At 38.1% G+C, this 27,315-nt stretch overlaps 1 protein-coding gene across 2 annotated transcripts in view; it reads left to right on the forward strand.

Annotated features, from left to right (window-relative positions):
• GDA (guanine deaminase) overlaps positions 1–27,072 on the forward strand; it is a 134,749-nt gene extending 107,677 nt beyond the window's left edge. Inside the window, exons 11-14 of one of the 2 annotated variants that reach the window (XM_019934671.3) lie at positions 11,179–11,325; positions 14,455–14,585; positions 22,345–22,372; positions 23,129–27,072. In XM_019934671.3, the coding sequence (XP_019790230.1) occupies positions 11,179–11,325; positions 14,455–14,585; positions 22,345–22,372; positions 23,129–23,199 (377 nt within the window). In that variant the 3' untranslated portion in view covers positions 23,200–27,072. The remainder of the gene's footprint in view (positions 1–11,178; positions 11,326–14,454; positions 14,586–22,344; positions 22,373–23,128) is intronic. The other variant, XM_019934670.3, reaches the window with a different exon arrangement.
• The last annotated feature ends 243 nt before the right edge of the window (positions 27,073–27,315 follow it).

Consider the following 27,315-nt stretch of genomic DNA (forward strand, 5'->3'; position numbering starts at 1 on the left):
GGCTCAGTCCTAGGCTCTCTCCTCTTTTCACTTTCTTCTTAGGAGTTATCATCTGCAATCATGGCTTTACATGATTACATATATGCAGATGACTCAGATTTTTATATCCAGCCCAGACTCCTCTTTGAATTCCAAACCTGTATTTTCAATTGCTTACTTTCTCCTTTATCTTTGACCCCTCCTCATAGAATCCTCAAACTTCATTACACCCTCAAACACATTTAAGCCTGGTTCTCTTAAATGCCTCTCCTTCTCAGAGAATTCAATTTCTCAAAGTAAAACCTTGGGCATTGTTTTGGGGACCTTCTCCCTCACCTCTTCCCCATGTTTAAGCCAGTACAATATCCAGCCTCATGACTTCTTAATATCTCCTGAATCCATCCTCTTTTCCCTCATCAGCTACCACCACCTGATGCAAGCTGCCATTACCTCCTGAACTCCTGCATTAGCTTCCTAATCAGTCTCATATTCATCCTGGGGCCTTCTAATCCAGTCTCCTCTCTTCAAAAGTATCGCAATGAGGGCTTCCCTGGTGGCGCAGTGGTTGAGAGTCTGCCTGCCCATGCAGGGGACATGGGTTCGTGCCCCGGTCTGGGAGGATCCCACATGCCGCGGAGCGGCTGGGCCCGTGAGCCATGGCCGCTGAGCCTGTACGTCCGGAGCCTGTGCTCCACAACAGGAGAGGCCGCAACAGTGAGAGGCCCGCGTACAGCAAAAAAAAAAAAAAAAAGTATCGCAATGAAAATATGACCATTTTACTCCTTCCTGATTATCACCTTCAGTGGGATTTTGAATATGCAAACCTCTTTACAAGGCCACAAAGTTCTGCATGCTGTGACACCTCTCCATCTCCCAGCCTCACCTCGCACTACTCTCTCCTCCCTACAGTGCTATCTTTTAATCCCCTCTATGAATCACACTCCCTTCTGTCAAAAGACCTTTGTGCCTTCTGTTCCTCAGCCTGGAATACCCTTTACGTCTCTCTAAACATGGCTGAGTTCTCGTTTTTGTCCAGGTTTAAATGTCATTGACTTAACAAGGTTTTCTCTGACCATCCTGTCTAAATGGGCTTTCTGGAGGACCTTCAAGATGGTGGAGGAGTAAGACGTGGAGATCACTTTCCTCCCCACAAATACATCAAAAATACACCTACATGTGGAACAACTCCTACAGAGCACCTACTAAATGCTGGCAGAAGACCCCAGACTTCCCAAAAGGCAAGAAACTCCCCACGTACCTGGGTAGGGCAAAAGAAAAAAAAGAAAAACCAGAGACAAAAGAATAGGGACAGGACCTGCACCTCTGGGAGGGAGCTGTGAAGGAGGAAGAGCTTCCACACACTAGGAAGCCCCTTCACTGGAGGAGATGGGGGGTGGGTGGGCAGGGGGAAGCTTTGGAGCCACGGAGGAGAGCGCAGCAACAGGGGTGCAGAGGGCAAAGCGGAGAGATTCCTGCACAGAGGATCCATGCCGACCGGCACTCACCAGTGTCTGCTCACCCGCCGGGGCTGGTGGGGCTTGGGCTTTGGAGGTCAGACCCCAGGGAGAGGACTGGGGTTGGCTGTGTGAACACAGCCTGAGAGTGCTAGTGTGACACAGCAAACCGGGAGGGCGTCAGGGAAAATGTCTGAACCTGCCTAAGAGGCAAGAGACCATTGTTTTGGGGTGTGTGAGGAGAGGGGATTCCTTCCCTGTCTGCCCACAGAAGGCAGAGCACCCCCTAAATGAGCTCCAGAGATAGGTGCAAGCTGCGGCTATCAGCGTGGACACCAGTGATGGACATGAAATGCTAAGGCTGCTGCTGCAGACACCAGGAAGCCTGTGTGCAAGCACAGGTCACTGTCCACACCTCCCCTCCTGGGAGGCGGTGCAGCCTGCCACTGCCAGGTTCCTGTGATCCAGGGACAACTTCCCCGGGAGAACGCATAGCACGCCTCACGCTGTTGCAACGTCATGCTGGCTTCTGCCACCACAGGCTCGCCCCACATTCCATACCCCTCCCTCCCCCCGGCCTGAGTGAGCCAGAGCCCCCCAATGAGCCGCTCCTTTAACCCCCTCCTGTCTGGGTGAAGAACAGATGCCAGAGGGTGACGTACATGCAGACGTGGGGCCAAATCCAAACCTGAACCTCAGGAGCTGTGCAAACAAACAAGAGAAAGGGCGATCTCTCCCAGAAGCCTCAGGAGCAGCAGATTAAATCTCCACCATCAACTTGATGTACCCTGCACCTGAGCAATGCCAGAATAGACAACAAATCATCCCAAAACTGAGGCGGTGGACTTTGGGAGCAACTGGAGACTTGGGGTTTGCTGTATGAGTCAGACTAATTTCTGATTTTTATGTTTATCTTAGTATAATTTTTAGTGCTTGTTATCACTGGTGGATTTGTTTATTGGTTTGGTTGCTCTTTTTTATTACGTTAAAACTTTTTAAATTTTAATATATTTTTATTTTAATAACTTTCTTTTCTTCTCCTCTTCTTCTCTCTCTCTCTCTCCCCCCCCCTCCCTCCCTCCCCTCACTTTTCTTCTGAGCCGTGTGCCTAACAGGGTCATGGTGCTCCAGCCAGGTATCAGGCCTGGGCCTCTGAGGTGGGAGAGCTGAGTTCAGCACACTGGACCACCAGAGGCCTCACAGCTCCATGTAATATCAATTGATGAGAGCTCTCCCAGAGCTCTGTCTCAATGTTAAGACCCAGCTCCACTCAACAACTAGCAAGCTCCAGTGCTGGACACTCTATGCAAAACAACTAGTAAGAACACAATGCCACCCATTAGCATAGAGGTTGCCTAAAATCATAATAAGGTCACAGACACCCCAAAACACACGACCGGACGCAGTCCTGCCCACTAGAAAGACAAGAGCGAGCCTCATCGACTGGAACACAGGCACCAGTCCCCTCCACCAGGAAGCATACACAACCAACAGAACCAACCTTACCAACTGCAGGCAGACACCAAAAAACCAGGAACTGCTAACCTGCAGCCAGCAAAAAGGAGACCCCAAACACAGTTAAGCAAAATGAGAAGACAGAGGAATACGCAGAAGATGAAGAAGCAAAGCAGAAACCCACCAGACCAAACAAATGAAGAGGAAACAGGCAGTCTACCTGAAAAAGAATTCAGAGTAATGGTAGTAAAGATGATCCAAAATCTTGCAAACAGAATGGAGAAAATACAAGAAACATTTAAGAACCTAGACGAACTAAAGAACAAACAAACATTGTGTTGTGATGAACAACACAATAAATGAAATTAAAAATTCTCTAGAAGGAATCAATAGCAGAATAACTGAGGAAGAGAAACGGATAAGTGACCTGGAAGGTAAAAGAGTGGAAATAACTACCACAGGGCAGAATAAAGAAAAAAGAATGAAAAGAATTGTGGACAGTCTCAGAGATGTCTGGGACAACACTAAATGCACCAACATTTGAATTCTACGGGTCCCAGAAAAAGAGGAGAAAAAGAAAGGGACTGAGAAAATATATGAAAAGATTATAGTTGAAAACTTCCCTAATATGGGAAAAGAAATAGTCAACTCCAGGAAGTGCAGAGAGTCCCATACAATATAAATCCAAGGAGAAACATGCCAAGACACATATTAATCAAACTATCAAAAATTAAATACAAAGAAAAAATATTAAAAGCAGCAAGGGAAAAGCAAAAAATAATATACAAGGGAATCCCATAAGCCTAACAGCTGATTTTTCAGCAGAAACTCTGCAAGCCAGAAGGGAGTGGTAGGACATATTTAAAGTGATGAAAGGGGAAAACCTACAACCAATATTCCCCAGAAAGGATCTCATTCAGATTTGATGGAGAAATTAAAAGCTTTACAGACGAGCAAAAGCTAAGAGAATTCAGCACCACCAAACCAGTTTTACAACAAATGCTAAAGGAACTTTTCTAGGCAGGAAACACAAGAGAAGGAAAAGACCTACAAAAACAAACCCAAGGGCTTCCGTGGTGGCGCAGTGGCTGAGAGTCTGCCTGCCAATGCAGGGGACACGGGTTTGTGCCCCGGTCCGGGAAGATACCACATGCTGTGGAGCGGCTGGGCCCATGAGCCATGGCCACTGAGCCTGTGCATCGGAGCCTGTGATCCGCAACGGGAGATGCCACAACAGTGAGAGGCCCGCATACTGCAAAAAAAACCCAAAACAAACAAAAAACAAAAACAATTAAGAAAGTGGTAATAGGAACATACATATTGATAATTACCATAGATGTAAATGGATTAAATGCTCCAACCAAAAGACACAGACTAGCTGAATGGATACCAAAACAAGACCCATATATATGCTGTCTAAAAGAGACCCACTTCAGACCTAGGGACACATATACACTGCAAATGAGGGGATGGAAAAAGATATTCCATGCAAATGGAAATCAAAAGAAAACTGAAGTAGCAATTCTCTTATCAGACAAAAAAGATTTCAAAATAAAGACTATTAAAAGAAAAAAAGAAAAACACTATATAATGATCAAAAGATCAATCCAAGAAGATATAACAATTGTAAATATTTATGCACCCAACATAGGAGCACCTCAATACTTAAGGCAAATGCTAACAGCCATAAAAGGGGAAATCGACAGTAACACAAACATAGTTGGGGACTTTAACACCCCACGTTCACCAATGAACAGATCATCCAAGATGAAAATAAATAAGGAAACACAAGCTTTTATTGATACATTAAATAAGATGGACTTAATTGATATTTATAGGACATTCCATCCAACAGAATACACTTTCTTCTCAAGTGCTCATGGAACATTCTCCAGGATAGATCATATCCTGGGTCGCAAATCTAGCCTTGGTAAATTTAAGAAAATTGAAATCGTATCAAGTATCTTTTCTGACCACAATGCTATGAGACTAGATATCAATTACAGGGAAAAAATCTGTAAAAAATACAAACACTGGAGGCTAAACATTACAAACTAGGAAATAACCAAGTGATCACTGAATAAACCAAAGAGGAAATAAAAAAAAAAAACTAGAAACAAATGACAGTGAAAACACGACGACCCAAAACCTGTGGGATGCAGCAAAAGCAAGTCTAAGAGGGAAGTTTTTAGCAATATATCCCTACCTTAAGAGACAAGAAATATCTCAGACAACCTAACCTTATACCTAAAGCAATTAGGGAAAGAAGAACAAAAGAAAACCCAAAGTTAGCAGAAGGAAAAAAAATCATAAAAATCATATCAGAAACAAATGAAAAAGAAGGAAACAATAGCGAAGATCAATAAAACTAAAAGCTGGTTCTTTGAGAAGATAAACAAAATTGATAAGCCATTAGTCATACTCACCAAGAAAAAAAGGGAGAAGACTCAAATCAACAAACTAGAAATAAAAAAGCAGAAGTAACACCTGACACTGCAGAAATACAAAGGATCATGAGAGATTACTACAAGCAACTCTAGGCCAATAAAATGGACAACCTGGAGGAAATGGATAATTTCTTAGAAAAGCACAACTTTCAGAGACTGAACCAGGAAGAAATAGAAAATATAAACAGACCAATCACAAGCACTAAAATTGAAACTGTGATTAAAAATCTTCCAACAAACAAAAGCCCAGGACCAGATGGCTTCACAGGCAGATTCTATAAAACATTTATAGAAGAGCCAACACCTGTCCTTCTCAAACTCTTCCAAAATATACCAGAAGGAGGAACACTCCCAAACTCATTCTACAAGGCCACCATCACCCTGATACCAATACCAGACAAAGATGTCACAAAGAAAGAAAACTACAGGCCAATATCACTGATGAATATAGATGCAAAAATCCTCAACAAAATATTAGCAAACAGAATCCAGCAGCACATTAAAAGGATCATACACCATGATCAAGTGGGGTTTATCCCAGAATTGCAAGGTTCCTTCAATATACGCAAATCAATCAACGTGATACACCATATTAACAAATTTAAGGAGAAGAACCATATGATCATCTCAATAGATGCAGAGAAAGCTTTCAACAAAATTCAACACCCATTTATGATAAAAACCCTCCAGAAAGTAGATAGATAGGGAACTTTCCTCAACATAATAAAGGCCATATATGACAAACCCACAGCAAACATCGTCCTCAATGGTGAAAAACTGAAACCATTTCCACTAAGATCAGAAACAAGACAAGGTTGCTCACTCTCACCACTATTATTCAACATAGTTGTGGAAGTTTTAGACACAGCAATCAGAGAAGAAAAAGAAATAAAAGGAATCCAAATCAGAAAAGAAGGAGTAAAGCTGTCACTGTTTGCAGATGACATGATACTATACATAGAGAATCCTAAAGAGGCTACCAGAAAACTACTAGAGCTAATCAATGAATTTGGTAAAGTAGCAGGATACAAAATTAATGCACAGAAATCTCTTGCATTCCTATACACTAATGATGAAAACTCTGAAAAGGAAATTAAGAATACACTCCCATTTACTATTGCAACAAAAAGAATAAAATACCTTGGAATAAACCTACCTAGGCAGACAAAAGACCTGTATACAGAAAACTGTAAGACACTGATGAAAGAAATTAAAGATGATTCAAACAGATGGAGAGATATACCAAGTTCTTGGATTGCAAGAATCAATATTGTGAAAATGACTCTACTACCCAAAGCAATCTACAGATTCAGTGCAATCCCTATCAAATTACCAATGGCATTTTTCACAGAACTAGAATAAAAAAATTTCACAATTTGTATGGAAACACAAAATACCCAAATAGCCAAAGCAATCTTGAGAAACAAATCAGAGCTGGAGGAATCAGGCTCCCCGTCTTCAGACTATAGTAGAAAGCTACAGTAATCAAGACAGTATGGTACTGGCACAAAAACAGAAATATAGATCAATGGAACACGATAGAAAGATAAATCCACACACATGTGGTCACCTTATCTTTGATATGGAAGGCAAGAATATACAATGGAGAAAAGACGGTCTCTTCAATAAGTGGTGCTGGGAATAGTGGACAGCTACATGTAAAAGAAGGAAATTAGAATACTTCCTAACACTATACAGAAAAATAAACTCAAAATGGATGAAAGACCTAAATGTAAGGCCAGAAAGTATAAAACTCTTAGAGGAAAACACAGGCAGAACACGCTATGACATAAATCAAAGCAAGATCCTTTTTGACCCACTTCCTAGGGTAATGGAAATAAAAACAAAAACAAACAAATGGGACCTAATGAAACTTAAAAGCTTTTGTACAGCAAATGAAACTGTAAACAAGATGAAAAGGCAACCCTGAGAATGGGAGAAAATTTTTGCAAACGAAGCAACTGACAAGGGATTAATCTCCAAAATATACAAGCAGCTCATGCAGCTCAATATAAAAAAAAAAAAAACCCATACAACTCAATCCAAAAACGGGCACAAGACCTAAATAGACGTTTCTCCAAAGAAGATATACAGATTGCCAACAAACACATGAAAGGATGCTCAACATCACTAATCATTAAAGAAATGCAAATCAAAACCACAATGATGTATCACCTCACACCAGTCAGAATGGTCATCATCAAAAAATCTACAAACAGTAAATGCTGGAGAGGGTGTGGAGAAAAGGGGACCCTCTTGCACTGTTGGTGGGAATGTAAATTGATACAGCCACTATGGAGAACAGTATGAGGGGGTCCTTAAAAAATTAAAAATAGATCTACCGTATGACCCAGCAATCCCACTACTGGGCATATACCCTGAGAAAACCATAATTCAAAAAGAGTCATGTACCACAATGTTCATTGCAGCACTATTTACAATAGCCAGGACATGGAAGCAACCTAAGTGTCTGTTGACAGATGAATGGATAAAGAAGATGTGGCACATGTATACAATGGAATATTACTCAGCCATAAAAAGAAATGAAATTGAGTTATTTGTAGTGAGGTGGATGGACCTAGACTCTGTCAAACAGTGTGAAGTCAGAAGGTGAAAAACAAATACCGTATGCTAACACATATATATGGAATCTAAAAACAAAAAATGGTTCTGAAGAACCTAGCTAGGGGTAGAACAGGAATAAAGATGCAGATGTAGAGAATGGACTTGAGGACATGTGGGTGGGAAGGGTAAGCTGGGACAAAGTGAGACAGTAGCATTGATATATATACACTACCAAGTGTAAAACAGATAGCTAGTGGGAAGCATCTGCATAGCACAGGGAGATCAGCTCGGTGCTTTGTGACCACCTAGAGGGGTGGGATAAGGAGGGTTGGAGGGAGGCTTAAGAGGGAGGGGATATGGGGATATGTGTGTGCATATAGCTGATTTACTTTGTTGTACAGCAGAAACTAATATAACATTGTATAGCAATTATACTCCAATAAAGATGTTGAAGAAAAAACATTACTCTAGCTAATAAAATTTGTTTTTTTACCTATTTGACAATAAGTAAATAAATGGGCTTTCTACCTCCATTTTATCACTAACTGAACACAGTTTATAGTTAATATTTGTTTGTTTATGTCTCTTTTCCTTCTCCTCCACTAGATAGTAAGCTCATGTGGAACCTGTAACTTTCATTTATGAGTGCTTAAATACATCAGGCACAAAGAAGGTGCTTAGTAAATCTGTCAGTAAATGGATGAACGCATAAGATGAACACACACGTGTAAAATTACTTCCTTTTATTTTTCTATTGCCCTCTTGCTCAAGTTTTTACTCTTATACAGTTTTCTTAGCTTCTTCTTGTAATAAATAATATCCTTATCTTGACTCTGGCAAGGAAGTGATAGTGCCACTCTTTTTCATGATAGTAGAGGTGGCATGGGGTTAGGGAACAGATTTTCTGAGAAAAAGCACCCATTTTCTTCCCTCCACCATTCTCCCATGCAGTCTCTACCCTTTGGTCCTCATTCCCCAGCACTTATATTATTTAACTGGATTTTCTCAGCAACTGTTAAGATAAATGATGTTATTTCTATTTTCTGAGAAAATTGAGGGTCATAAGTACTGAGTAACAATCAAAGGTCAACAAAGCAAAAACCAGTCCAAATCCACAGTTTAAAACCAGGTCGGTAAAATGTGGAAGTTCACCGTTTCTTTTTCCAGCCTATCACTCTGCCTCTTGTTACAGATAAAGTGCGGATTCTACCTACATTACATGTGCTGTGGAGGGAAGAAGAAGCCTCCTGGGCTTAGCTCACTGGGCAGGGCAGGGATCGGGAAGTTAGTATCATGCTGGAAATTCTTCGAAAAAAAGCTTGAGTCTTACACATATGGTTCTGACTAAATATCATCGTTTGTGTGGTCCAGGGTTAATTCTTTCATCTGCCCAGTATTGTTCCATGTTGGAAGCTACTTCATGAACAACATCCAGAAGAATAAAAGATGATTAAGTCATCTTATAAGTCAGCAACATAAGATGGCTCTCAAAATTTTCTCAGGAAATTACATAGCATTATTTCCTAATCTATCCTTATTCTTTGTAAATGGATAGTTCTGGTTAGATACTGAGGAAAAGACTACTTTCTGTCATATTTTATAAAACCTGTTTTTATAACTGCAAGTATTTAAATCTTCCATCTTCACACCATCCTAAGAGCATTGCTTTTGTTTTTCTGTTTCCTTCCACTCTTCACCCACATATTTTGAAATATATATTCAATCTTTACATATTTCCATACCATGTAGTGATAGTATTTTATTCTTTTAGACTGAACACTTTCTTTGTTCTGGTAATAAAGAATCAGTAGACAAAGTATTTCAAAGCTTAATGTGCATTATTCCCAAATTGTATTTGTTTTCTTAGTTTGATGCTATGATAAAATGAAAGGCTAATTGATGGTTACTGTATATTAAAGTGGACTAACTAAGTCGATGAGTAAAAGTTGTCAAGGAACTGGATGATCTTCTGGCAATACTATTCTGGCTAAAGAAAAGTATTTTTAAAAAAATCATACAAGTTTATCTAAAGACATGTAAGGCAGTTGAACATAAAATTAAACTGCAATCTAGGATTATTATTTAATAGGCTATTATTTTTTATCTTTGCAATATATATAGGCACTAACAATTATATATGTCTTCCTAGACATGACAGAAGGAACTCTTGAAATATAAAGTGTATTTTATAAGCTATAGATGTACTTTTCCTCTAATAAAACATGTAAACTTACTTGACATTTATACAAACTCATTAAATAACTTCTATATTCATTCTTGTCAAAGGTAGTATTTCAATTTAATTATGATTAGGGACTTATTTAAATCACTATAAAGATCTCATTTCTCATCTAATGATGCCAGGGACAAATATAAAGCTGTCTATATCAGCATTGCTCATTTATTACACCAATTTTCCAGAATATATAGGTCATTCTAAAAGCTCTCCCTGAAAAAAATATAAAGTAGCTTTTTAATTCTCAAAGTTCTCATCAGAATTAAAATAGGTCAAGTTTTTAGAGCATAGAGCTGTGAGATTATTTTACATTATTTTTATTTATTTGAGTTTAGGGAATATTCCGAGATGTTTTTTCTCTTAGCTTTATTAAACATTTGGGCATTGTACTGGGTTGACCTGTGCTCGCCCTACCACCTCCCCAAAAAAGAGATGTCTACCAGGAACATGTAAATGTAGCCTTATTTGGAATAAAGGTCTTTGCAGATGTAATTAAGGTAAGGATCTCAAGATGAAGTCATTCTGAATTAAGGTGAATCCAGTAACGAATGTCCTTATAAGAGACAGACAATGAGAGGTACATAAAGACACAGAGGGAAGAAGGCCATTTGAAGATGGAGGCAGACATTGGAGTTATACTGCCACAAGCCGAGGAACGCCAGGAGTTGCCAGAAACTGGACGAAACTAGAAAAGATTCTTCCCTAGAGCCTTTGTAGGGTTGGTGGCCCTGCCAACACTTTAAGACTTCTGCCCTCCAAAACTGTGTGAGAATGAATTTCTGCTGTTTTAAACTACCACATCTGTGGTAATTTGTTGCAGCAGCCCTAGAAAACTAATACAAGTATACATTTGATACTAACTGCAGGTTTTGAACTCCTTTAAATGTTAGTCTGTGTCTATTCTGTGTTTATAGATAAGATCTTTTCTTTGAAGTATATTAAAGAGTGAATATCTGTCATTAAAAACAGGAAAAATCCTATATACCTAACATTCCATTTATCTCATAAAGTTACTGTTTTGGCTTTATTTTATCTACCACAGATGTGGCTGGTGGTTATTCATCTTCCATGCTTGATGCAATCAGAAGAGCAGTGATGGTTTCCAACGTGCTTTCAGTTAATAAGATAAATGCGAAAAGCCTCACCCTCAAAGAGGTCTTCAGACTAGCTACTCTTGGAGGCAGCCAAGGTAATGAGCATTTTATTTCTCACACGATGTACATACAACCATGCCAATGTGTCCTTTGCTGCAGTGTGAAGGCTCGTGATAGTGGCATCAGCAGGCACCCCCATATTCATGACTGTTGCATCTCATATAATATAACCGAAACTTAGCAAGTACATGTTCAAGCATGTGGTGGAGGCATCATTCTTTAAGCAAGTTCCCTGTTTTTGGCAGAAGAGATGTTCAGTATGCAATTATCATATTAATTGTTTTAATGGATACTTGCATTGGTCACATGCATACGAGTTCTTTAAAATAATCAGTTTTTTTCCACTGAGTCAAGTAACATGCTCTCTATTGGCTTAAGTAGTAATAATAACAATAATGGCCAAGACTTATTGGGCCCTTACCATGTGATAGGCACTATGCAACATGCTTTATGGATGCTGTTATTGAATCCTCAGAACCACTATTAATTCCATTTTACCAACAAGGTACCTGAGTGAGGCTTACACACCTGTCAAGCTACAGTGTGCCATGACTTGAATCCAGAAAATCTGATGCGAGAGTGCAGGGTGATACCCACCGCCTTCCACTGCAATATCTTCCTGTATAAATCTTGGCTTAGATGACGTATTTTGTTTATATACTTAAGTACACTAATTACCCAAGCCTCTTTCAAAGGAGAAAGATGGAGAAGTATAGTTGACTGATATGCAAATATTGTTCATCACCTTTTCCCAGTTCTCACATGTAACTGTATTTTTACTGAAAAAATAGAAAGTGGCAACTGTATTGCTCTCTGTCACTTTAAGTATTATAGTATAATCTGGATGGATGATAGTGAACATATCATGAAACCTTAGGTAGTTAGTGAGAAAAACATAGATCGTAAGACAGGTGTATATTTTTAATATATTTTAATATTTTTATATTTACGATATATACCCTAGATCTTATAAATGAAGTATGATGGAGGCCAGGGTATCTTGGGAAGAGAAACTTCCTGGCTCTTCTCTGAATGTTCTGGGCTATGATGAATGCCATAAAGAACATTTCAAGAAAGAAAGCAAAGGTCATGTGCTTTGCATTTCCCCCAGTCTTATGATTTCATTTTCTAAAGTTCCAAGTTTTAAAAGTTCTGTTCTTTAAACAAGTGTGACACTCCCTACCCCACCCCCGTTTTCACATCTGAGTTGTCCTACCATCTGATTTTCATGGTGTAAATGACTTGTATTTAAATAGTGCTTTTTTTATTCTAGGCTCTCTGTGAGTTGTTTCATCAGGATCCTGTATGTGACCAGGCCGGCATGGGGTGCTTACCAAATCATTTCTACCTTACCGTATAGCTTTCAAATCTATTTTCTGGGCCACTGTTATGAAATTTCTTCTCAGCTTTTGTCTCTACAAGAGTCTGAGTGAATGAGATGAATGCATCCCTGTTTAAAGTTGGCATCTTCCCCGCTTTACATTCACTCTCAAGATCAAGATGTGCATAAATCACCTTCACAGAGCCAACATTTGCTCCAAAGACAGTAAAACTGCATTTCCTAAAATGCATTTGAGTTGCTTACCAGCCCAGCTAGGCCTCTCTGAAATAATGTGAATTTTTCACTGTAAATTAATGTAGATCAATTTACAATTCACTGACAGTAGCTGTGGTTTTTTTTGGTTAGTTCATACCTGAACTCCCCAGCTTCTAACAAACAGTCCAGTTAATTTATATATATATATATAATACCATCAATTCCTGGCAAATGAACCTGGTTATCTGGTCTATTAAACACACAGTTTTATGTTGAATACAGTCATCAAAAACTCACGTTTGTCATGCTGTTTGTCAAGGGAAAAACGAAGTAGAGTGTAATCGATGAAGGAGGAGAAAATTTCCAGTGATTTTCTATTACATTCAGTTCTTCCCCCCACCATCAGTGGAAGTCACCTGACCACTTTTAACATTTCTAATTATGTTTGCACCTCTTTAAGAACTCTTTAGCTAAAAAAATCTTTTTCTTTTCTGAGAATAAAAGAGTTGCCCTTTAAATAACCATTTAAGAACAAGCAAGATTTCTAAATCTGTGCTTAGAGCATTGCCAAAAGACTTCTGGATATCCATACCTAGAAATATAACGTAGTGGGTATTGTCTAACAGGAATATGGTGTCTAATATTTTCACATAGGACTGTATTCTGACAGTGCCAGAATACAGCAAATACATGTAAAAATTCAAGGAAGTAATGCTGCACTCCAGTTGACCTTTCTTTCATGCATGCTTCTATCTGGAACACTCTATCCAGATTCTGGCTTTAAGGAGCTTTAAATTCAATACCTTCATTGACCAGGAAAACCAACTACCCTCATCTTCTGAAAGTAAACCATAAAAATGAGAGATGTTCTTCCTCGACATCCACTATTCACGGAATAGGAATTCTAGCTGGGAGATGGATCAAGTCAATAGACATTGTTGACCTATGCCCTATTTTAGAGAACCATTCTTCTCTGGCAACGAGAAAATCTTTAAGGTTACAGAGAAATTAGTCTGCTTTCAAAAGCTCTGGGACTCTTGAGTTATGAAAATCTATTTACTTTCAGAAGTGAATTTTTTCTATTCAAAGGATTTAAACTAAGGAACTTAGGATGGATATGCCTGCATTGAAAAATATGCAAAAAGATAATTATTTTTTACTTACTTGAAGTTCATTTCACTGCCACAAAAATAGACCTTGTCAGCTATTTCACAGAACAAAAAAAAAAAAAAAAAAAAAGGGCAAGGAAAGGAGTTGGAATGTTGGAAGGAGAATAGGAGAGAAAGAGAAAGATATTATGTCCATCATCATGTTTCTTAGAGAGGTGAATGGAAATCACAGACCAGTTGGACTGTGAAGGGAACTGATAGAGCTGAAACAGAGAGACAACATCAGAATTACGATCATGGTGTTGAAGAGAACTCTTTTTATTCTCAGATTTTGCTTTCCCTGTGCTTACTCTGCCTTCTGTAAGTCGAAGTCTTGTGACCTATTGGAATGCTTCACTATTAAGATACTAATTTTTTTCTAGTGACACACTGGCAGATTCTGTCCTTGCAAACTGGGATATTTGCATGGTCCAATGGCTAAAAATACTAACTGTTTATTAATTTATTCCATCCTGTAGCCCTGGGGCTGGATAGACAGATTGGAAACTTTGAAGTGGGCAAGGAATTTGATGCCCTCCTGATCAACCCCAAAGCATCTGACTCTCCCATTGACCTGTTTTATGGGGATTTTGTTGGTGATATTTCTGAGGTACGTAAAAGGAAGTTGATCAAAAAGCATTAATTTCATGAACTAGTCAGTCACAACAGCTTCCCTATAGAAAAAAAATAGACACTGAAACATTTATTGGAATGCAGGAGAATCTTATAAGGGAAGCTAGATCCTTTTTTTTTTTAAACATATTAATTCGAGTATCATTGCTTTACACTGATGTGTTAGCTGCTGCTGTATAACAAAGTGGATCAGCTATACGTATACATATATCCCCATATCCCCTCCCTCTTGCGTCTCCCTCCCACCCTCCCTATCCCACCCCTCTAGGTGGTCACAAAGCACAAACTGATCTCCCTGTGCTATGTGGCTGCTTCCCACTAGCCATCTATCCCACGCCTGGTAGTGTACACAAGTCACTGCCACTCTCTCACTTCATCTCATCTTACCCCTCCCCCTCCCCGTGTCCTCAAGTCCATTCTCTACATCTGCGTCTCTGTTTCTGTCCTGCCCCTAGGTTCTTCAGAACCTTTTTTTTTTTTTTAGATTCCATATATATGTGTTAGCATATGGTATTTGTTTTTCTCTTTCTGACTTACTTCACTCTGTATGGCAGAGTCTAGGTCCATCCACCTCACTACTAATAACTCAATTTCGTTTCTTTTTATGGCTGATAATATTCCATTGTATATATGTGCCACATCTTCTTTATCCATTCATCTGTCGATGGACAAGTAGGTTGCTACCCTGTCCTGGCTGTTTTAAATAGTACTGCAGTGAACATTGTGGTACATGACTCTTTTTGAATTATGGTTTTCTCAGGGTATATGCCCAGTAGTGGGATTGCTGGGTCATATGGTAGTTCTATTTTTAGTTTTTTAAGGAACCTCCACATTGTTCTCCATAGTGGCTGTATCAATTTACATTCCTATCAACAGTGCAAGAGGGTTCCCATTCTCTACACCCTCTCCACCATTTATTGTTTCTAGATTTTTTGATGATGCCCATTCTAGCGGGTGTGAGGTGATACCACATTGTAGTTTTGATTTGCATTTCTCTAATGATTAATGATGTGGAGTATCCTTTCAAATGTTTCTTGGCAATCTGTATATCTTCTTTGGAAAAATGTCTATTTAGGTCTTCTGCCCATTTTTGGATTGGGTTGTTTTTTTGATACTGAACTGCATGAGCTGCTTGTATATTGTGGAGATTAATCCTTTGTCAGTTGCTTTGTTTGCAAATATCTCCCACTGTGAGGGCTGTCTTTACATCTTGGTTATGGTTTCCTTTGCTGTGCAAAAGCTTTTAAGTTTCATTAGGTGCCATTTGTTTATTTTTATTTCCATTTCTCTAGGAGGTGGGTCAAAATGGATCTTGCTGTGATTTATGTCATAGAGTATTCTGCCTATGTTTTCCTCTAAGAGATTTATAGTGCCTGGCCTTATATTTAGGTCTTTAATCCATTTTGAGTTTATTTTTGTGTATGGTGTTAGGGAGTGATCTAATTTCATTCTTTTACATGTAGTTGTCCAGTTTTCCCAGCACCACTTATTGAAGAGGCTGTCTTTACTCCATTGTATATTCTCCTTTATCAGAGATAAGGTGACCATATGCATGTTGATTTATCTTTGGGATTTCTGTCCTGTTCCATTAATCTGTATTTCTGTTTTTGTGCCACTACCATACTGTCTTGATTACTGTAGCTTTGTAATATAGTCTGAAGTCAGCGAGCCTGATTCCTCCAGGTCCGTTTTTCTTTCTCAAGATTGCGTTGGCTATTCGGGGTCTCTTGTGTTTCCATACAAATTGTGAAATTTTTTGTTCTAGTTCTGTGAAAAATGCCACTGGTAGTTTGATAGGGATTGCATTGAATCTGTAGATTCCTTTGGGTAGTATAATCATTTTCACAATGTTGATTCTTCCAATCCAAGAACATGGGATATCTCTCCATCTGTTTGCATCATCTTTAATTTCTTTCATCAGTGTGTTATAGTTTTCTGCATACAGGTCTTTTGTCTCCTTAGGTAGATTTATTCGTAGATATTTTATTCTTTTTGTTGCAATGGTAAATGGGAGTGTGTCCTTAATTTCACTTTCAGATTTTTCATCATTAGTGTATAGGAATGCAAGAGATTTCTGTGCATTAATATTGTTTCCTGCTACTTTACCGGATTCATTGATTAGCTCTAGTAGTTATCTAGTGGCATCTTTAGGATTCTCTATGATAGTATCACGTCACCTGCAAACAGTGACAGTTTTACTTCTTCTGTTCTGATTTGGATTCCTTTTATTTCTTTTTCTTTTCTGATTGCTGTGGCTAAAACTTCCAAAACTATGTTGAATAAGAGTGGTGAGAGTGGGCAGCCTTGTCTTGTTCCCCATCTTAGTGGACATGGTTTCAGTTTTTCACCATTGAGAATGATGTTTGCTGTGGGTTTGTCATATATGGCCTTTATTATGTTGAGGTAAGTTCCCTCTATGTCTACTTTCTGGAGGGTTTTTATCATAAATGGGTGTTGAATTTTGTTGAAAACCTATTCTGCATCTATTATCATATGGTTTTTCTCCTTCAATTTGTTAATATGGTGTATCACACTGATTGATTTGCATATATTGAGGAATCCTTGCATTCCTGGGATAAACCCCACTTGATCATGGTGTGTGATCCTTTTAATACGCTGCTGGATTCTGTTTGCTAGTATTTTGTTGAGGATTTTTGCATCTGCATTCATCAGTGACGTTGGCCTGTAGTTTTCTTTTTTTGTGGGATATTTGTCGGGTTTTGTATCAGGGTGTTGGTGGCCTCGTAGAATGAGTTTGGGAGTGTTCCTCCCTCTGCTATATTTTGGAAGAGTTTGAGAAGTAAGAGTGTTAGCTCTTCTCTAAATGTTTGATAGAATTTGCCTGTGAAGCCATCTGGTCCTGGGCTTTTGTTTGTTGGCAGATTTTTAATCACAGCTGCAATTTCAGTGCTCGTGGTTGGTCTGTTTATATTTTTCTATTTATTCCTGGTTCAGCCTCGGAAAGTTGTGCTTTTCTAAGAAATTGTCCATTTATTCCAGGTTGTCCACTTTATTGGCATATAGTTGCTTGTAGTAATCTCTCATGATCCTTTGTATTTCTGCAGTGTCAGTTGTTACTCCTGCTTTTTCATTTCTAATCCTGTTGATTTGAGTCTTCTCCCTTTTTTTCTTGAGTCTGGCTAATGGTTTATCAGTTTCGTTTATCTTCTCAAAGAACCAGCTTTTAGTTTTATCTTTGCTATTGTTTGCTTCATTTCTTTTCCATTTATTTCTGATCTGATCTTTATGATTTCTTTCCTTCTGCTAACTTTGGGGGGTTTTTGTTCTTCTTTCTCTAATTGCTTTAGGTGTAAGGTTAGGTTGTTAAATATTTGAGATTTTTTTTTTTTCCTGAGGTAGGACTGTATTGCTATAAACTTCCCTCTTTGAACCGCTTTTGCTGCATCCCATAGGTTTTTGGTCGTCATGTTTTCATTGTCATTTGTTTCTAGGTATTTTTTGATTTCCTCTTTGATTTATTCAGTGATCTCTTGGTTATTTACTAGTGTATTGTTTAGCCTCCATGTGTTTGTATTTTTTACATTATTTTTCCTTAATTGATATCTAGTCTTATAGCATTGTGGTCGGAGAAAATACTTGATACTATTTCAATTTTCTTAAATTTACCAAGGCTTAATTTGCAAGCCAGGATATGATCTATCCTGGAGAATGTTCCATGAGCACTTGAGAAGAAAATGTATTCTGTTTTTTTGGATGGAATGTCATATAAATATCAATTAAGTCCATCTTGTTTATGTGTCATTTATAGCTTGTGTTTCCTTGTTTATTTTCATTTTGGATGAATTGTCCATTGGTGAAAGCAGGGTGTTACAGTCCCCTATTATTATTCTGTTACTGTCGATTTCCCCTTTTATGGCTGTTAGTATTTGCCTTATGTATTGAGGTGCTCCTCTGTTGGGTATATAAATATTTACAATTGTTATATCTTCTTCTTGCATTGATCCCTTGATTATTATGTAGTGTTCTTCCTTGTCTCTTGTAATAGTCTCTATTTTAAAGTCTATTTTATCTGATATGAGAATTGCTACTCCAGCTTTCTTTTGATTTCCATTTGCATGGATTATCTTTTTCCATCCCCTCACTTTCAGTGTGTATGTGTTTGTAGGTCTGAATTGGGTCTCTTGTAGACAGCATATACATGGATTTTGTTTTTGTATGCATTCAGCCAGTCTGTGTCTTTTGGTTGGAGCATTTAATCCATTTACATTTAAGGTAATTATCAATATGTATGTTCCTATTACCATTTTCTTAATTGTTTTGGGTTTGTTTTTGTAGGTCTTTTCCTTCTCTTGTGTTTCCTGCCTAGAGAAGTTCCTTTAGCATTTGTTGTAAAGATGGTTTGGTGGTGCTGAATTCTCTTAGCTTCTGCTTGTCTGTAAAGGTTTTAATTTCTGTGTCAAATCTGAATGAGATCCTTGCTGGGTAGAGTAATCTTGGTTGCTGGTTTTTCCCTTTCATCAATTTAAATATGTCCTGCCACTCACTTCTGGCTTGCAGAATTTCTGCTGAAAAATCAGCTGTTAAGGTTTTGGGATTCCCTTGTATATTATTTGTTGCTTTTCCCTTGCTGTTTTTAATATTTTTTCTTTATATTTAATTTTTGATAGTTTGATTAATTTGTGCCTTGGTATGTTTCTCTTTGGATTTATCCTGTATGGGACTGTCTGTGCTTCCTGGACTTGATTATTTCCTTTCCCATATCAGGGAAGTTTTCACCTATAATCTCTTCAAATATTTTCTCAGTTCCTTGCTCTTTCTCTGGGACCCCTATAATTCGAATGTTGGTGCATTTAGTGTTGTCCCAGAGGTCTCTGAGACTGTCCTCGACTCTTTTCATTCTTTTTTCTTTACTCTGCTCTGCAGTAGTTATTTCCACTGTTTTATCTTCCAGGTCACTTATCCGTTCTTCTGCCTCAGTTATTCTGCTATTGATTCCTTCTAGAGAATTCTTAATTTCATTTATTGTGTTGTTCATCATTGTGTGTTTGCTCTTTCGTTCTTCTAGTTCCTTGTTAAATGTTTCTTGTACTTTCTCCATTCTATTTCCAAGATTTTGTATCATCTTCACTATCATTACTCTGAATTCTTCTTCAGGTAGACTGCCTATTTCCTCTTCATTTGTTTGGTCTCATGGATTTTTACTTTGCTCCTTCATCTGTGTATTTCTCTGTCTTCTCATTTTGCTTAACTTACTGTGTTTGGGGTCTCCTTTTCTCAGGCTACAGGTTCATAGTTCTTGTTGTTTTTGATGTCTGCCCCCAGTGGGTAAGGTTTGTTCTGTGGTTTGTGTAGGCTTCCTGGTGGAGGGCACTGGTGCCTGTATTCTGGTGGATGAGGCTGCATCTTGTCTTTCTGGTGGGCAAGACCGCATCCGGTGCGTGTGTTTTGGGTTGTTTGTGACCTTATTATGATTTTACGCAGCCTCTCTGCTGATGGGTGGGGTTGTGTTCCTTTCTTGCTAGATGTTTGCATGGCGTGTCCAGCACTGGAGCTTGCTGGTTGTTGAATGGAGCTGGGTCTTAGCATTGAGACGGTGATCTCTGGGAGAGCTCTCGCTGATTGATTATTATATGGGGCCAGGAGGTCTCTGGTGGTCCAATGTCCTGAACTCGGCTCTCCCACCTCCGAGACTCAGGCCTGACACCCGGCTGGAGTACCAGACCCTGTCAGCCACACGGCTGGAGTGCCTTCAGAGTTGGAGAAGCTGGCCTGCAGTGGCTCTCCTTCTGCGCTGCACATTAGAATCACCTGCTTCTTCCTTGTTTTGCCCCAAAGGCAGTGTTCCACAGAGAAAAACAGTCCCCTTGAAAATAGTCACAGCTTGAGATGGCTTTTTTTTTTACTTTGTGCTTAGGTTTCATTTGCTCACAGTGGGTCACAGAGGGTCACAGTGGGTCAGAGAGGCCTCGCACCCGGCTCTTCCTATTGGGGTTCCTACTTTGGAATCTAGATCCTTTTAAGTTATTATAATTTCATGACAATAATGGTATTAAAGAAACACTTGTATTTTGAATATATTTGTATATTTGAAGGTATTTGGCTATAAGAAGCCATAATATAGCTACCACTTATTGAACACACTTGCTGTGTGCTAGATGGCATGGGATTAATACATTATTTTTGTTTAATTATCAGAACAACTATTATGAGAGCCAGGTGCTATTAATATTACCATGTCGTTTATGGGGCAGTGAGGCTTAAGGGAGGCTAAATGGTTTACCTAAGAACTCATGGCTAGTAATTAGTAGACAGAGTTTGGATTCCATCCCAGGACTTTTGACTTCTGGAGTCTGGGCTCTTGATCACAATGCTACATGGATTCTCTTAATTATAAGAAAATGAGTTTTTTTACTTTGTTCCTCTTATCATGTTTTTCTATGTATAAAATAAACTAGTTCTTACTTTAATAACAATTCTTTTTGAGACAGTTTTTCTTTAAAACTTAACTACTGCCATTTATAAATTGATCCATTTATGAGAGTAAATGTAATACTAAATGTAACATACTGAGGTTTTTTGAAGAAAGGGGCTGGATTATTTGAAGTTGATACCATTAGTTATTTACATATTACTTATTCTTTTACTTTTTTATTAGAGTGAGTTTCTGGGAATAGGGCTTAGACCCATTCATCCAGTCATTTTTCTTGTATTATACACCTCTTGAAATGTTTAAATTATTATATTAAATTAAATTTTTTTTTTTTTTGCGGTACGCGGGCCTCTCACTGTTGTGGCCTCTCCCGCTGTGGAGCACAGGCTCCGGACGCACAGGCTCAACGGCCATGGCTCACGGGCCCAGCCGCTCCACAGCATGTGGGATCTTCCTGGACCGGAGCACGAACCCGTGTCCCCTGCATCAGCAGGCGGACTCCCAACCACTGCGCCACCAGGGAAGCCCTAAATTAAATTCTTTAATTTTTGTTAACACTTTCCTCTGAAGATTTCAAGGTTCTATGTTAAGAATTTTCAGGCAATGGGAAACATTTGTTAATAGTCAGTACTTTTTTTTTTAGGCAAAAGACCATTTCTTTTTCATTAATAAAAGTCGATTTTGGGATGTTCAGTCGATGCCAGCTTAGGTGAGACAGTGATTGTTAGCCATAGAAGCCAACTCCTATGAGTAGAGTTAGGTCTTTTGGGGCATACTTTAGCATTTTGACTTGGGATACTGGATTGTTGATGACAAATAAGGCTTCCCCTTTACCCTTTCTGCCCAACTCTGTTATTGGAATAGCCATCAGTGTATCCATTTCTGGGACCAAGTTCCAGCCAGGCTAATGTATACAACAGAGAGAAATACCTTTTAAATGGATGGATTACATGTCTTATCTCAAGACCTTTTTCAGGTTTAAATTCAAAATATTTTCACTGTAACTCTTTGATATGGAATGCAAGACTAAAGAAATTCACATGTGGAAATGCAAACAGACATTAATTTATCAAGATAGCATCTTTTATGTAAATATATAAATAAGTTTAGGCACTGAAATGTACAACTAACACATTTTTCTCCTCTGTGGGTTTAGCCATAATTTTGGTAATATATATATTTACGAAAGAAAAAAGTCTGTGTTTAGAAAAAAATAAAAACAGATTTTTGCCATTGAGAAATAAATTTATATTTCTGGATTTTGCCAACCACTGTTGGCTGTGAATTTGCTTTTCTAAATGCACAAAATATTCTTTCTCCTTCTTATTATTATTTTTCATTTTAGGCTATTATCCAGAAGTTCCTCTATCTAGGTAGGTATATATGTCTCTATGCTAAATAAAATCTTTCTTTGTCTCTTGGGTATGCTCTCTGCATTTATTGTACCATATGTTAAGCCTTATGTGTGATCATTTGCTTTGATTCATTATATTTTTTAACATTCCTTGGCATTGAGCCCATGTATGGCACAATATTTAAAGGCACTATTTGTAATGAATACGCTCCTCTAGAACATAGTCATAAATCCTAAACTGAGGAATGGCAGGCCAAGGAGAAGAGATCATCCTGTACCTTCTTCCTACACTCGTTCTGTAACCCCAAGTCTGCCCTAGCACATTGTATTTGTGATTGTGGTGGAGTCTTGCCACACATGCTTTTTAACGTACTCACATTCAATTCTCTTCACTGAGAGAGAGAAATAAATAGTGCAGAAGATTCTACTCTTCCTCCCACTCCGTTGAGTGAGCTCTGAGTTCTGAGTGAATTGGGGGTGGGAGAGACACATGTGGTATTTCTTAAAAAAGCTCAGTTCTTGCAGGCCCTTCATCTCACCATGCTGCTTATGATTCTGGGGTGTAAAGATAAGTATTTCTTTTACACTTGGGGCTGGAAAAGGAAACCACTCACTTCAGCTGAAAGAACAGTGATTGGGGGTTGATTCAATTTTATGTGAATTCTGCTTTAGGTGTGTATTTCAGACTCTAATCCTCAAATTAGGTGCAGCGTCTTCTTTTGGTCATATCTACCTGTTCAGATTATAAACAATGATTCCTTGATTTTTCTTTCAGGAGATGACCGAAATATTGAAGAGGTGTATGTGGGTGGAAAGCAGGTGGTTCCCTTTTCGAGCTCAGTGTAAGACCCTCTGCATCTACGAGTTCTCCTGGGGTAACACAGTTCTGTGTTTTCTTGTGCCCAGGCGGAGTTAGGAAGTCAAAAACCAGTACCTTGTTCTTGGGATGACTATCTCCTTCTGTGTCTAGTTACAGTATTCACTTGACAAATCGTTCAAAGGAAGTTGCTCTAATTCTCAACTCTCTGGTTGGGAGGATTAAAAATTTCGCCTTTTTGAGCTGTTTAGATTTACTTTAAAGCTCAAACATAAGGGAATGTTATTACTGGTGGTGTTCTTATTATGAGATTTAAATAAAATCTATTTCACATTTGGACATGTGGAGAGAAAAGATATTCTTATAAGGTTAGATATTTTGAGCTAGTAAATGTGAAAATTAGAAAACAGAAAATGAAACAGTGAATATATTTTTGAGGGAGAAAAAATTAGACTATGAACACACGTTGGAAAATGACTTCAGATTGTGTTTGAAAATTATATACTGAGCATACTAATTTAAAAAGAGAACTTGTTGAATTTTAAAATGTATTTCTCGATTGACCTTGTGTTCTGGAAATATGCACTTAATGGAACTTGCATTTCAGAGATATGTTATTGTTGTGCTTTGCCTTCTTTGGGGATGAAATGTCAGAAATTGAATGCCACATGCTTTCTTAATATAGTTCTGTGCTTCAAAGTGTTTGACAGAAGTTGGGTATTAAAGATTTAAAGTTTCTTAGGAATATTATTCATATAACTACATGGCATAAATAGCTATACTTTTGTGTACTTTAAAATCACAATGTATAATTGTGTGATGCTATTATTGCTTCATTTTTATTAGAAGAGAAACAAATTTCATACTCCACTGTTGTGTAGATTGGAGTCTTTCATATATTGGGACAAGTGCTGGGATTCCAGGAGCTGTCAATACTAAAAGGAAGGGTTTCATTGCAATGACCCATTCTCCCAAAGAACTATTCCATAGTTGCTGGAAATTTCATACTCAGATATCAATCTGTTAGAACTTTAAATGAAGGACAAATCCTACTAGATAAATATTATTTAAAATCTTTAAACCTTGCATATTGAAAGTACTCTATTTTTCAATTTTATCTTGTCTTTTTCATTCCTAATAATTTTCAGGACATTAGAATTTTAGGATAATGAAAAATATTTAGATGTCCCACTACTGTTTATATTAACAGGACTTAATCTGTACTAGACATCTAGAAACATTAAACAAAGCAAAGAGTGTTTTTATGCTTCCTAATAGTGTGCTTTCCCATAACGTGGAATTAAAAACAAATTATGACTTCATGATAAATCCTTAAGAAATATTGATATGAATATTATTTAAATATTATAGTTTTCTCAGTTAACTCCAAATCCTATAAACCAACAAGGAAAAGGAGTAGTTTTCTTAATATATCCTAACACTCATACCTAGGGCTTAGGGCTTAGGGCTGACTCCTTATTATCACCTTATAGTAAAGAACTTTATGTAATGTATCTGCAGAATGAAGAAGAAAATTTGTTCTCTGGTACTATATATTTTATTCTTATATAGTCATGCTAATTCAGCAGTAATTTGCTCAGTCTCTGGCCCCTCACCCCTGGAGAAAACACTTCTAGACTTGGGTATACCCTACACCTAAAGATAGAACAAATATTTGGTCTTATTTAAAAAGCAGAAACAAAAAACCAGAGTTTGTGTTGTGAGGTATTAAGTAACTCAGTAAACCCAGTTTCCAGTCTCAGTCTAGAATTCCTAGTTCCTGAGCCATGTCAAAGATGCCCCACCAAGTTTCTTTCCATTTCTCTATAGTGCCGGTAGGTATTTTCTGCTTTATCTCCCCAGTCCCTGCCAAAGGAACTTGGTTACCTAGTTTCTAACTCACATGAGTGGGCTTAGGAATTTGGAATGACATGTGCAAGATCCAGTAATAGGCAGAAGCTGTTCTTAGCCTTTGCAACATCCTACACTTTTACCTTCCAAAAGGGTGTACATTTTGATGTTGAACATCAACTTTCATTTAGATTTAGGACTTACATGCAGCAAATATAAATAAGTGTGGCATCAGAAGCAGGAATAATGGCCATATACAACCAATCTGTCAAATATTAAGTTTAGCCCTGATAATATGTTAAGACCTGAATATCTTTTCTAGTACGAATAGAATGTATTGAAATGTTTACATGTACTTTGATCTCCCTGCATTACTTATAACTTATGTGTTTTATTTCCCAGAGTGCAGTGTTGCTGAATGTTGCATATGCTTTTTGCGGTACTGCAGGCATTAGCCATACACGTGCCCAGATGTTCTGCACTTTGAAATGTTGCCTTTACTTAATGTGGGTTGACTTTCTGAATTGCGGAAAGGCAGTATTCCAAGCCAATCCTATTTGTCACTTTATGTGTGAATATTTTGCTCTCTGACAGGAAAGGAAGAATTAAAACATCTTCTCAGCCCCCTCACCCTACTCTGCACTATTTGCCTCAGGTTTCATGACATTTTTAATGGAATACACTTTAACAGGTAAAAACGTATTCAATAGTAGTGACTATCATACATTTAAAAATATTTTTGCAACCAGAACAGAAAAGCAGGCTAATCAGCCAACATGAATTTAATTTTCAAAAAAGAGTAAAATGTAGGATTAGAACAGGAAAGGTTGTCCTGGTAATTGTAAACTGAGACCAAGGAAACTCTGTCCCCTTATTTATTCTCCCAGCTTCTTCTGATCTAATTGTCAAAGGTTTTAGAATCCAAGAGAATATCTTGGAATAAGCTTCCTTCATGCTAGGAGGAGGTCTTTCTAAATTAATATTATGAGCATTGAACCTCACTGCATCTCTTTTAATTTTTGTGAGAATTCTGCACGGTCAAGAAAGGAAGGCAGTGGGGAAACACCCCTGTTACGCTTAGCTGATTTGAAGTGTGCCCTTGAATATCCCTGTTGGCAGCTACAGTTGAGATCTCAGAAGGGAAACAATGGCTGTGAGATCCAGCAATGTAGTTTGAATCTTCATTCCCTTCCAGACTCTTCCTGTTTTTAATTTTTTCACCTCAGAACCAGACATATGGAAAGCTTTAAAGACAAGCTGGAAGGCACATTGTATCAGTTCTACACGTGTGCTATACATGGAAGATATCCCGAGCTGGATGCTCCTGTAGCCTGCTGGACAGAGGTGATGATGCTGGAAGCAATCACATGTTTTTTTTCTTTTAAAGAGTGTTCTGAGTTATTGAAAGGTAGACTACAAAATATGTCATGGGCAATGTCTTGAAGAAATGTTTAAACTGGTGGATTTTTGTGAATTTTTAAGGTTTTTTTTCTTTGCAATTTCAGATCTACTTAGCCACTTTAGGTATGACTTTGGACCCTGACACTTTTTTAATGTCTCTAAAGCATGGAAAGAAGTGCAGAAATGAACAGACATGTATTAGAAACCCTGGCATTGGTCCCATGCATGTTTTCATGCCCAGCCCCTCCTTCATTTCCCTCCTACAGTCTTGAGTGTGAGAGATCAAGAGGTGAGGAGTTAATTTGTAAATCTGATACAAATTGAGTGAAATGCAAAAGTTGAACAGGCCAATGGTGAAACTAAATATAAATTCCAAGATGGTTTCCACAGTCCACCGGATTCAAGTGACTTGAGTAACAGCCATTATGTGATTGATGTGTTCACTTCCTACTCAAAAGCCTGTCAGAAAGCATTCTTTATTGAAAACCACCTTACATTGTGTTAAACTTCTGATCGCTGCTATTAAGAATATATATACATATGTATTCATGGGAACATTTTTTCTCAATATTTGTATGATTTGCTTATTGTTCCTATGCTGAGTGAGCTCCTTTTTGCTTCAGACAAAAATAAACGAGATTTTGTGTTTATGTGTTTTTGTTGTTGTGAGTTCTATCGATCTGATAGAAGGGGGATTAATCTTAAAGTGGTTTCTCCTTTTAACGTGAATTTTAAGATTGAAGGGGGTCAACTGTCTGGTGATGGATGGAAACTAAAATTTTTGGTGGTGAGCATGCTGTAGTGTATACAGAAGTAGAAATATAATGTTGTACATATGAAACTTATATAATGTTATAAACCAATGCTATCTCAATAAGAAAAAAAGAAATATC

This window comes from Tursiops truncatus, chromosome 6 (assembly GCF_011762595.2).
Source record: "Tursiops truncatus isolate mTurTru1 chromosome 6, mTurTru1.mat.Y, whole genome shotgun sequence".
NCBI lineage: Eukaryota > Metazoa > Chordata > Mammalia > Artiodactyla > Delphinidae > Tursiops > Tursiops truncatus.